This window comes from Lynx rufus, unplaced genomic scaffold (assembly GCF_022079265.1).
Source record: "Lynx rufus isolate CCGP_SWC_20201006 ecotype Redwood Valley unplaced genomic scaffold, mLynRuf1.p SCAF_30, whole genome shotgun sequence".
Classification (NCBI taxonomy): Eukaryota; Metazoa; Chordata; class Mammalia; order Carnivora; family Felidae; genus Lynx; species Lynx rufus.
Window position 1 is genome coordinate 1,908,274 of NW_025814846.1, and position 12,811 is coordinate 1,921,084.

At 43.9% G+C, this 12,811-nt stretch overlaps 1 protein-coding gene across 8 annotated transcripts in view; it reads right to left on the reverse strand.

The window, feature by feature from the left end:
* The window catches only part of DLG3 (discs large MAGUK scaffold protein 3), a 58,109-nt gene that overhangs the window by 11,687 nt on the left and 33,611 nt on the right, over nucleotides 1-12,811 (reverse strand). For all 8 annotated transcript variants that reach the window (XM_047092520.1, XM_047092518.1, XM_047092515.1 and 5 more), the window contains 2 exons: nucleotides 695-871; nucleotides 386-461 (listed from right to left, as the gene is read on the reverse strand). In XM_047092520.1, coding sequence (XP_046948476.1) covers nucleotides 386-461; nucleotides 695-871 — 253 coding nt within the window. The remainder of the gene's footprint in view (nucleotides 1-385; nucleotides 462-694; nucleotides 872-12,811) is intronic.

Below are 12,811 nucleotides of genomic sequence, written 5' to 3' on the forward strand. Positions count from 1 at the left end.
GTGGAAGCTCTGAGGCTGACCTTCCTCGCTGGACAACAAGGCCAGCTTCTGTTAGGGGTCCCCACAGCTCCGACAGGGTCTGCAGCCGGGGAGATACCCACAGGTGGTTTTTTGTGTTCCAAACAAGTCAGCCTTCCAGACAGTCCAACTCCAACACATATTCAAGAGCCAGTAACCCAGGGGGAGGGAGTATACACTGGACACAGAGTTTGAGTGCCCTCGCTCTGCTTTCTGAAAAGCAGTCAGTATTCTGATAGGACAGAGCCAGCCCGCTGAAAGAGAGATATTCTGTTGTGCTCCCCAGTTCTCTTATCCACCGGACAGACTCCAAGCTTCTTACTCCTCTTCACATGTTGGCTGCACTTCCTTGGGGATCCCCACTTACCCTGTTAGACTCAATCATCCCTGTCCTGGCATGGAACTTCACAGTTTTCAATCGAGCTCTTTCTTTCTTTTCCACCCTGTTTTGGAGTCAGAAAGAAGTCCTGTTACTTACTGCCAGTGTATGGTCTCAGAAGCCACTTTTTGGCTCACCGAGTCACAACCACGTCCTGAGCACAAACTCTCTACTAAAAAGGAATAATAGAGCACATCCATTGTTCTCAAGCAACTTACTTACAGTAGAATAGGAAAAAAAAAAAGAAATCAATACCAAGAAGAAGGCAGGGAAGGCATCATGATCATGACAACTCACCTCTTCTTACTGGGGATCACACCGATTTGCTCGCTTTCTCCATGTGGGGTCACCAGTCTCGCCTGCCACCACTCATCATCAGAGGCATTGATGACATGCAGAATGTCACCATAGGAGAAGCTGAGCCCCTGGCTTGGCAGGCAGCTGTCCCGAGTTCGATCGTAATCAAATAGGGCCCTGAAATGCACAGCGAAAGATGAAGTTACCATCCTACCCCAAAATGCCAGGAACCTGGCAGTCTTGAAAGGATTGTGGAGGAAGAACACCCCGAAGAATGAGCGCAGACCCAGCAGCCTCAGAGAAGACCAGAGGGAATTCTCCAGGAGTCTGCATCCTCTTCTCCATCTTGATGTTATAGATATGTGCCTCTTCTCAAAGAGACATCCCACTCTCCCAAGAAGGGGAATAAGAAAATCTTTCATGAGTCCCATCTCCTCGAAGCTTCCAGATACAAGGTGGAAGTCCAAAGTAGAACACACTCAGTGGTCCTCTCCCTCACCCACATCCTAGGGAAACAAGTTAGCCTACCAAAGGGCTCTCTCAGTTTACAAACATCTCTTCAAAAAGTAGTTGAAAGCAGGACGTAAACATGTTAACAACCATCTCAAAAAACAACAAATGGTAAATGCTACAGGGACACAGAAAAGGGCCCTGTGTCCTGGGGCCACTAAGGAAAAAAATCTAAGGCTGATGCTCACCCACAGAATGGTAAAGTTCAAAAGGACCCCACCAAGAAGCCTCCTAGTTCGGTCTTTTGCCCTTACATGGGGGGAGGGGGGATGGAGGCTCAGGGAGGAAGAATAATGTGACCTACATCCCACACCTAACTAACCTAGGATGGAGGCCAGGTCCTCTGGCAGGACATACACAGTAAAGTGATAACAGGAAAGGTGGGAAAAGGTGGGAAGGGAGCTATACCATCCAGGCTTGAGGAAAAGGAGGAGCCCAGCATGGCTGCAGCTGGAAGTCCTAGGAAATGAGGTTGGAAACAAATGTCTGGGGCCAATTTTGGAAGGCCTTGAATATTACCCAATCCAGTGGCCCCTGAAGGTTTCAGAGTAGGGAAGTGACACATCAAAAGAGCTTTAGGCACATTAATCCACCCTCACATGTAATTGGATAATTGCAGAGTGGGGTGGATTTTGAAGGCAAATTTAAACCAAAACTACAAGCTCAAATCCTTCAGGATCCACTGCTGACTTTGGCTCTGGTGAAGGTGACACTTCACACCTGAGCTCCCTGCTCAATAAACTCACCTGTGTTTGAAAGTGTCTAATTTTCTCATCCACTGGATCTCTCCTTGTAGAGTCACTATGGATGGGTGATTTCAGTGAGAAGTTTGTATTTTTCTACTTGCAATCTAGGCTCTCTTTTTTATATTCTCTTTAACACCTTACTTGTACACACAGCCCAGGGGATTTCCCAGAATTAGTTCCAAGATTTAGACTTCTACCTGCGGTGTGGTGGTCTGTGGCTCACCTGGAAGCTGCAAAGTAAAACACGCTATTTCCCCACATGCAGGCCCAAATGAAATACAGAATGTAGTAAAACTGTGCAGAGTGAAATACCCATCTACTTTTTAAACTCTGTGAAACAGAATTCTTAAGACATCAGTATCAGATTATCTGAAAATGAAAATACTCAAACTCTGACACAGAGCCCTTTACCTCCCTCAATTTATGCATGTGAAGCAATATGGAGAGGGGCTGAGGCCAGCCGATTAAGGAGGCACTCTGCCCAAGAGGTTCTTTCCCAGCTCTGTGGGACAGGATCAAATCTGAACGCATTTGCACTGCATTCGAAACTGAGTTTCCTAAAGCAAGGAAGGCATTCTGTCAGATGTTTCTACAGACACACGCATGGGGAAGACCTTATTCTAAGTGGCAATGAGAAACACTAGATGTCATTCTGGGCTTCACAGGTGAAAACAAATGTAGTGAGGAAAAGAACAGAACTTGGATTAAGCACAAATTAGTTTTGGTGGGGGAAGAAGGAAAGATGTTAAAATGAATTAGGAGAGGGGCACCTGGGTGGCTCAGTCGGTTAAGCGTCCAACTTCGGTTCAGGTCATGATCTCAAGGTGCATGAGTTCAAGCCCCACATAGGGCTCTGCGCTGACAGGACAGAGCCTACTTCAGATCCTCTGTCCCCCTCTCTCTGCCCCTCCCCCACTTGTGTTCTCTCTCAAAAATGAAAAAAATAAACATAAAAAAAATGAATTTGGAGAGATTAGGATGAGGTTGTAGAACGCTGGAAGGGAGAGCTTACTGGTTACAATCCAGGGACAATCCAATATATATCTGAGCACTCCACAGAACCACCCTGACCTGTGCCAATGGCACAGTTAAGAAGTGGAGTACATATGATAAAGCTGATATAAGAAACATGTTTTCTGGATGTCAGGAATCCAATTATTGGTAATTTTTTAAACATCTGAGATTGAAATAAAACCAATAAGCCAGTGTACTTCCAAGATGAATTTCTGATACCTTACAATATTAAAGTACATATAACACAAGCTAAGGAACAACAAACTAAGTGTGGAATCCAAGTCAACAAGAATGCCAGGAGTGGCCACCGCACGCCAGGAATGGCACTGTCTGCTTTGGTTTTTAACCAAAGGCACATGTTCCTTTTACAACTTTAACTTTCAAAAACGTAAGTCACTATAAAAAGAAACTGTTTTCAAATATTTAAACTCTTTCTTTTTCTTTTATAACACATTTCTAAATAATTGCTTCTTCTTGCTGTTTATTGATTACTTTTTTTTTTTTTACATTTCAGGCATTGCCTATTGGTTTTCAATAGCTCTCACTCATCCTTCCACCCCTCCTAATTTATTGATATCACATTTTTGAGGTAAATAATAGTTAATTTTACACCATTGTGCAAATAGTGTCCACAGAGAACTACCCCCTCCTTTCCTATAAGCTTTTCCTATGGTTTCCTTCCTGTTGGAAATACTTTTTTATCTGATTATTTTTCTATGACCCTACTGTCTTTTAGCTCCATTATGTAACACATAGAGGGCTACTTAGATTTACTATTTCTTTACTTTGGAGAGCCAGAAAAGGAGAGAACAGGAAAAGGATTATTTTTTTTAATATGTTATTGTAAACATTTGAGATTTTAAACTATTCATATGCATTCATTTCATTAACTATTTAATTACTATAAGCTTATCATAGAATTTTTGTAAAACATAAAATCTAAAAAAGGAAAAAAATCACATTTAATATAACTCAGAACCACTCTTCATACCATTGTGATACTGTATAATATATAATACTGTGTAATAAGTAAACAAAAAACAGATTTCACAGAGATGGAAACATGCTGTGTACATACAATTCGGCAACTTTAGTTGTCACTTGAAATTGTATCATTAATATTTCCCATCTCATTGACGATTCATCAAAACTAATATTTAAAAAAAATTTTAATGTGTACTTGTTTTTGAGAGAGACAGAGAGACAGAGAGAGAGAGAGAGAGAGACAGACAGACAGACAGAGCATGAACAGGGGAGGAGCAGAGAGACTGGGAGACACAGAATCAGAAACAGGCTCCAGGCTCCAAGCTGTCAGTATAGAGCCTGACGTGGGGCTCAAACTCACAAACACACAAGATCATGACCTGAGCCCAAGTTGAAGGCTTAACCGACTGAGCCACCCAGGCGCCCCAAAACTAGTATTTTTAAAGATGATACAATATTGTATTCTTAAGGACATCCATTAATTAAACAAGCATTTTTGAGCATCTAATATGATCAGGCCCTCCTCTGGATGCTTAAGGGAAAAAAAAAAAAAGAAAGAAAGCAAGTGGGGAAATCGATTTACCAAGCACCTGGCTTGAGTCACTTACTTCTGATAAGGAACATGTTTGGCTCTAAGTTCCCCAGCCAACAAGGCAAAAAAGGCAATTTTCCAGTAAAAAGTGGTACCAAAGGGTACCTGGGTGGCTCAGTATAGGTTAAGCATCCAACTCTTGATCTCTGCTCAGGTCTCAACCTCATTGGGCTCCACAATGGGCATGATACCTAACTTAAAAAAGAAAAAAAAGTGGTACCCAAGTTTATCTGGATTTTGTTTGATGAATTTGTGGATGAGGAACACTGAACAACAGAATAAGCAATGTTTTTAAACTATGATCTTGTTATCGCTTCTCGGCCTTTTGGCTGAGATCAAGTGTAAACTATGCTTTTGTTAAACACACAGCAGCACATTTGAATTTGAAATACGAGAAAAGAAATCAAATTTGAAATTCTGAGCTATAATGTCATTCTCAGTTGAGAATGTGAAATGAATTAACAAGAATTTCCTTTTCTATCAATCAGAACTACAAATGAAGAAAGAGCTTTGCAGGACATCGGAGCCTCAGAGGTCTCTAAGTTGCTTTCCAATTCTAGCATTTAATGAGCCCAAGTCTTTCTGAGGTATTCTCTACCAGGCTAAAGATGCCCAATTCCCTCACCAGTCCTTCCACTGTCGTGATGGTGATTTGTTTTCTGAATCCATAATGGAGATGTTCTCTAAATCCACTTTGTCTGTTTTCCTGCTGAGACTGTATTTGACTAAGAGCTAGAAAACTTCCTCAGAGATGACACAAACCAGGCCCAGAGTCACACAGGGCCTCATCTAGAGTTATGTGGTGGGCAACTTCACACCAGGGCTCTTAAATCTCAGAAAAATGTCATGAGGTCTAAGTCACAGTCACATTACAAACAAACAAAAGCTAACTCCCCACTTGTCTATGTCTAAAAAATACCTTTCTGGATGGAAGACACAGAAGAAAATAAGTCCTGGACTTACAGAGTGTGCTGGCCAAGTATGCTGTAACGAGAGGCAGGATAAGCCAAGGCCTAAAAAAGCATTCAGGGAGAGTGTAGGTCACACCTACCTTGGGGAAGTTATGAGGAAGGGTTGACTTTTGAACTGGGCCTCAATGAAGGTTCAGGATTTCGAGGGAGAGAAGGGAGACGCCCGTCTGGCTAGAAAGAACAGTGTGAGCAAGGACTTGGAGGCGAGCAACCAAGGCTGTGTGGCAGGGTCAGCAACACCCATATTTGGCTGCAGTGCAAGGCACTCAGTCTGCAGTCCAGCTAAGGAGTCTGGCATCCACTTAGTAGGCCTTGTGAGACTGACTCCATGGCCTCAGCCTTTTGATCATTACCAGGCTAAACTTTCATGTGGAAAGTAAAATTAAAAGCGAACAAGGGCACCTGGATGGCTCAGTCGGCAGAGCATATGACTCTTCATCTCAGGGTCATGAGTTCAAGCCCCACATTGGGTATAGAGAAGGAAGGAAGGAAGGAAACTAAAAGAGAACAAGCCTGAATAGTAACGTTGAACCACCTTTCAAATGATATATATTTCATGTAATTGAAAAAAGTATGTAAATTAGACCTTAATAAACTTTGAAAAAGTGTCGGCTACTTACCTGAGATCTTTCAGAAGCATGCTAAACTGTGGCCATCTAGCTGTGACAATCTCTCTTAGGAACAGCCTGGAAACCTAAGAAAGTGACAGGGACTGGCTCCTTGTTACAAATGCCTCAGGTTGGATCTGGTAAGAGGATGAAGGAGCACCTTTTTTGCCAACACTGTTATATCTTCCTACCCACCCTTCTTTATCCTTAGGGCAAGAACTAGAGAAAGTCAAGGCATATAACATACCACCCCTTTTAAATCAGACTGAACCACTGTCCCCAAACTAAAATTCTACACATGCAAGGCCCAGATGACATACCAATGAAACTTTTCAACCTCTGACTCAAAAAGAGTGAGCAGGAAAAAAAAAAAAGCAATACCTATTTGTCTCCAGACACCTAAAACCATATTTGACCACTCTGGCACCTTGGTTTCACCCCGTGTATGTGAGCTTATTGACAAGATGGTGTGTTGGGAGATGAGCAGCCTCAGAAACCCCTTATTTTTTCTGGGTCTAGATAAAAAGAATTCCATGAAAGCCTCCAAGTGGAGGACTGGTCAGCTCAGAGGGAAACCCTATGTCAGGAGAGAACAAAGCTTATGGAAAAATTACCATCTAAAGCCTAAGATCACAGTAAGTGGTCTACATAAAAGATTATCCTTCAACCCTGAATATGTTCCTCCTTGGTTATGGCTGCACAGTTCTGTGAAGCAAGGGAAAGCCACAGATCCTGGGTTTTCCTGCAACATCTCAAACACTGTGGCCAGGCCAGGAAAACATTAACATCTTTTTTTTTTTAATGTTTATTTTTGACACACAGAGAGAGACAGATCATGACCAGGGGAGGTGCAGAGAGAGGGAGACACAGAATCCAAAGCAGGCTCCGGTCTCTGGGCTGTCAGCACAGAGCCCGATGTGGGGCTTGAACCCATGAACTGTGAGATCATGACCTGAGCCAAAGTCGGACACTTAACTGACTGAGCCACATAGGCACCCATGTTGTCTTTAAACTTAAAAAAAAATTTAATGTTTATTTATTTTTGAGAGACAGGGAGACAGAACACGATCAGGGGAGTGGCAGAGAGACAGGGACACATGGAATCATAAGCAGGCTCCAGGCTGAGCTGTCAGCACAGAGCCCGATGTGGGGCTCGAACTCATGACCCTTTGAGCAGTGAGATCATGACCTGAGCCGAAGTCAGATGCTTAACCGACTGAGCCACCTAGGAGCCCCCCACTCTTTTTTAACGTTTATTTTCTCTTTTTATGTTTTAAACACTGATTTATCTTAAGAGCAGGGTAAAAACTGTGCCCCAGAGAAAACGTGGCATGTAAAATCAAAGTGAAAGTGGGTAATGCAGCAACCTTCCAGAGCCAAGTCACACCAGCATGAAAAGCAGATGCTCACTTCCCAGGGTCTGCGGGTTGGAGTTCCCAAGCTAAGATTCAGCACGTCAGCTTTAAATGCTGCTGCCTATCTTCCGACAGAAAGCACTGCCAAAGGTCTTCAAAGATATGTTGTGTAAGTGGTGACCTTTCAAATAGTATCCCCTACGAGCTGCGTGCACCTGCCCACATGATGCACGTGCTCTGGGGGACTTTGCCTAATCTTCCTTTCAGCTGAGACCTCACTGCTGGAGGGGAAAGCAGGAATATAATCAGCTCAAAGTAAACAGATTACTAGGCTAAAGTCTCTGGCAGTTCAGATCCTAAATTGTGAGGTTTGGGTCTAAAAAAGCCCAAGAAATCAGAAGCACCTGGCACAGTCACATCGGTGTCTTGGTGAACAGGAACGCAAAGAAAATAGCAACTACCAAGGAAACTGGTCAGGCGGGTTTCTCAAAGCAAAGTAAACGAGAGCACTTGAGCCCTTCGGCCTCCAAGAAAAATGGCTGTTTCTGCTGCACTGGCCTAGTAGCCGTGCCCACCTCTCTGCCTGTGGCTCCAGCCATCTATGGTGGCCTGGGAGACTCAGCCTGTCCCCTCTCGCCCTCATTAGTTCCCCTGAGGCCCAAACCAAGCCCCACTCTTCTCTCTGTGACCCTGCCCACTCCAAATGTCTTTCTCCCAAATTCATCCTACATATTTTGCAATGACTTTTCTTAATGTTTTCTATTTATTGCTATTTATTTAAGTCCTGCAGTTTTAAATTATTTCATAGTGTATCACCAAAGCGGAAGCCCTCTGAGGACGAAGGCCATGTCTGAGGCTCATGAACAGTGCAGGAGATCAGGCTAGGGCAGGAGGGCACAAAACACACTTCCAGTTACTCTCCAGTTAGTTACTATCCCTCAGAGGGTTCTCTCACTGTATTTCCCTCCTATACCAGATGGGGTCTAAGACATTGCTTCCTTCCTTTCATCTGTGTTATGGGCTGAATGTCTGTGTTCCACCAAAATTCATATGTTGAAGCCCTAACCTTTAAGGTGATGGATGGTATTTGGAGGTGGAGCCTTAGGGAGGTAATTAGGTTTGGATGAGGTCGTGAGGGAGATAGTTCCCTTATGAGAAGAGGAAGAGACAAGGAGAGACATCTCTCTGTCTCTCTCTTCTTCTTTTTTAAATGTTTATTTTTGAGAGAGACAGAGTATGAGCAGGGGAGGGGCAGAGAGAGAAGAAAACAGAGGATCAGAAGCGGGTTCTGTGATGACAGCAGAGTGGAGCTCGAACTTATGAACTGTGAGATCATGACCTGAGCCGAAGTCAGAAGCTTATTAACTCACTGAGCCACATAGGCGCCCCACCCCCCTCTACTTGCACACGTAGCAAGAAGGTAGACACCTATAAGCCAGGAAGTGGGAGGGAGGCACTCACCAGAACTTGAATCTGCTAGCACTTAGACCCTGGACTTCCCAGTATCCAGAACTGTGAGAAATAAATGTCTGTTGTTTAAGCTTCTCGTCTATCGTATTTTGTTATAGCAGCCTGAGCCACAGAAAGTACCAGATAAAAGGCACCTATTATTTGAAAACTGAGCAGCCCCTCCCTTGCCCCGTCCTTATGAAGCATGCACAGAGAGCCGCAAAGCAACTGTCACTTATGAGCCCTTGACTTTAATGTGAGAGTTAAAATGTCTAGCAGCTTCTGAAGACCAACCTAAAAGCCCAAACTCGAGCAGTCAAGTAGATACAAGATGGGTCATCACAAGAGGAACAAATGTAGCTGACAGCAAGTCGGGTCTTCCTGACACTCCCTGCAGACAGGAACATGGAGAACAAGGAAAGGGGCACTGTTCTCCTCAGTCTACCTCAAAGTCTCAGGCCTTAGAGGTCAATTATGAAACTAGAGGGGCATTCAAGGACCCATCAGTCCATGGTACGTGAACATTTGGGGTTCACAACACCTTTTGGGTCACCTGGGGGGATTATGAGCACAGGTCAAGGAATGGTGACTGGGGAACATGCTCTAGCAATAGGCAGTTCAAGAATCGCTGGTATCAAAAAGTCTTCCCCATCCTCTGGTAGCCCAGAACACTACATAAATTGCTGTTGCATTTTAAGATGTATATTCATGTCACCCTCAAATTCTGTTAGATAGTGAAGCCTGCCCAAATCGCCTCACTGGCACTTTAATCCACTACTGAAACTCATTAATGAATATGTCGAAGTCAGGCTCTCCCCAGCATCACCCTGGGCTATCATCACAGAACACTTTCACAATTCATGTCTGCTTGATGACAAGGAGCATTCTCCAGCCTCCTTTGATGACCAAGCCAATATTTGTGACAATGTTTCTTGAATTGAGACTGCAGATGTCCCAAAAGGATTTCCTTCCCAGAGTGGGGAGAAGACTGTGATGGTAGATGGCCAGCCAGGAGGCCAGGACTCCTAAAATGCCTGCCTGATGCCACCCTGTGGCTGTGAAGAATGCACCCACCTGGCCAGAACAGACTTGCAAAAGCCATTTCTACAGATATACTCTCAAGCCTCTTGGCAACCTTTGGACAACAGAGTCTTTTGTTCATTCACTCAAGAAACAGACAAAAGAAAATCCAAGTTTAGAACTTGGAGGTTCCTGGAACTCTCACCTACCCTGTGTCTTTTTGTACTACCTTCACATCAGAATGACCTGAGTTAAACACCCAACCATCCTGACCCTGAGCAAGAGGCTCAAGAGAGGCCTATTTCTGTGGTCTTTTCCAGTGTGGAAGGCAAGTTCAATAACAGAGCAAAGACCCTAGAGTAGGCAGAAAGACGGGCTCTGCTCATCCTACCTGTACCATTTAAGAAGTGATTCTAGTATGGTGAAGGGTGGGGAAGGTCTTTCCATTAAGTCACTAGTGATTTTAAAAACAAGTTGCAAGGGAATTAAAAGCAAAAGTGAATTACTGGGACCTTATGAAGATAAAAAGCTTCTGCACAGCAAAGGAAACAACCAACAAAACTAAAAGGCAACCAACGGAATGGGAAAAGATATTTGCAAATGACATATCGGACAAAGGGCTAGTATCTAAAATCTATAAAGAGCTCACCAAACTCCACACACGAAAAACAAATAACCCAGTGAAGAAATGGGCAGAAAACATGAATAGACACTTCTCCAAAGAAGACATCCAGATGGCCAACAGGCACATGAAAAGATGTTCAGCGTCGCTCCTTATCAGGGAAATACAAATCAAAACCACACTCAGGTATCACCTCACGCCAGTCAGAGTGGCCAAAATGAACAAATCAGGAGACTATAGATGCTGGAGAGGATGTGGAGAAACGGGAACCCTCTTGCACTGTTGGTGGGAATGCAAATTGGTGCAGCCGCTCTGGAAAGCAGTGTGGAGGTTCCTCAGAAAATTAAAAATAGACCTACCCTATGACCCAGCAATAGCACTGCTAGGAATCTACCCAAGGGATACAGGAGTACTGATGCATAGGGGCACTTGTACCCCAATGTTCATAGCAGCACTCTCAACAATAGCCAAATTATGGAAAGAGCCTAAATGTCCATCAACTGATGAATGGATAAAGAAATTGTGGTTTATATACACAATGGAATACTACGTGGCAATGAGAAAAAATGAAATATGGCCTTTTGTAGCAACGTGGATGGAACTGGAGAGTGTGATGCTAAGTGAAATAAGCCATACAGAGAAAGACAGATACCATATGGTTTCACTCTTATGTGGATCCTGAGAAACTTAACAGGAACCCATGGGGGAGGGGAAGGAAAAAAAAAAAAAAAAAAAAAGGACGTTAGAGTGGGAGAGAGCCAAAGCATAAGAGACTGTTAAAAACTGAGAACAAACTGAGGGTTGATGGGGGGTGGGAGGGAGGGGCGGGTGGGTGATGGGTATTGAGGAGGGCACCTTTTGGGATGAGCACTGGGTGTTGTATGGAAACCAATTTGTCAATAAACTTCATATAAAAAAAAAAAAAAAGTTGCATTTTCCAAACACAGTCATCTTTCCTTCTTTCTCCTCTCCAGGCTCCACAAATCCCATCTCCCCTCTCGTTAGTACAGCTGCAGCTCACTAGGGATTTACCTGCTATAGCCTCCATGTTGCTGTAAGAAGGTGCTATTTACTTCAAAATAGCTTTGCAACCCATGCAAACCAGAGAATGGAGACTCAGGAGAAGGGAAAGGAGGAGAAACATGTCATAGGGAAAACAACAACTAAAAGAATTAGAGGTGAAACCCCAATGGAAAAGGGTTCCTTCACTTCAACCACCTGCTGCTCAGTGTCTACTGCGTAGATGGCAAGCTACTGGAGGGCAGGAACTGTGTGTGCCGCTTCCTTGAATCTACCCCCCAACCATGACCAAATTCTTAGCCCTGCGATTTCCTGCTTTCCACATAGTAGGAGCTAAAGTAAGTGTAATGTGGAGCGCCTGGGTGGCTTAGTTGGTTAAGCGTCAAACTTCTGCTCAGGTCATGATCTCGCAGTTTGTGAGTTCAAACCCCACATCAGGCTCTGTGTTGACAGCTCAGAGACTGGAGCCGGCTTTGAATTCTGTGTCTCCCTCCCTCTCTGCTCCTTCCCTGCTGTGCTCTGTCTCTCTTTCTCTCTCAAAAATAAATAAACATTAAAAAAAAATAAAGTAAGTGTAATGTTCAGCTGTTCAAGCAAAACAGACACAAATACCTATTGTGACAAACAAGCAGTTATTCCTGAGTGTTCAGATTGCTTGTTAAAAACATACATTTGGGATGCCAGGGTGGCTCAGTTGGCTAAGCACCTGACTTTGGCTCAGGTCATGATCTCACAGTTCGTGAGATGGAGCCCCACATCAGGCTCTGTGCTGACAGCTCACAGCCTGGAGCCTTCTTCAGACTCTGTGTCTCCTTCTCTCTCTGCTCCTCCCTTGATCAATCAATGAATCTCTCTCTCTCTCTTTCTCTCTCTCTCAAAAAGTAAACATTTAAAAAAATTAAAAACATACATTTCCCAGGGCGCCTGGGTGGATCAGTTGGTTAAGCATCCGACTCTTGATTTTGGCTCAGGTTGTGATCTCACAGTCATGAGATGGAGCCCTGCATCAGGCTCTGTGCTGACAGCACAGAGCTTGCCTGGGATTCTCCCTCTCTGTCCCTCACCTGCTCATGTGCACTCACTCTCGTTCTTTCTCTCTCTCTCGTAAAATAAACATTTAAAAAATTTAAAAATGGTTTTTTAAAATGTTTATTTTACTAGGGAGAGACAGCATATGACCAGGTGAGTGAGCACTGTAGTATGTCAGCGATGAACCACGGGACTCT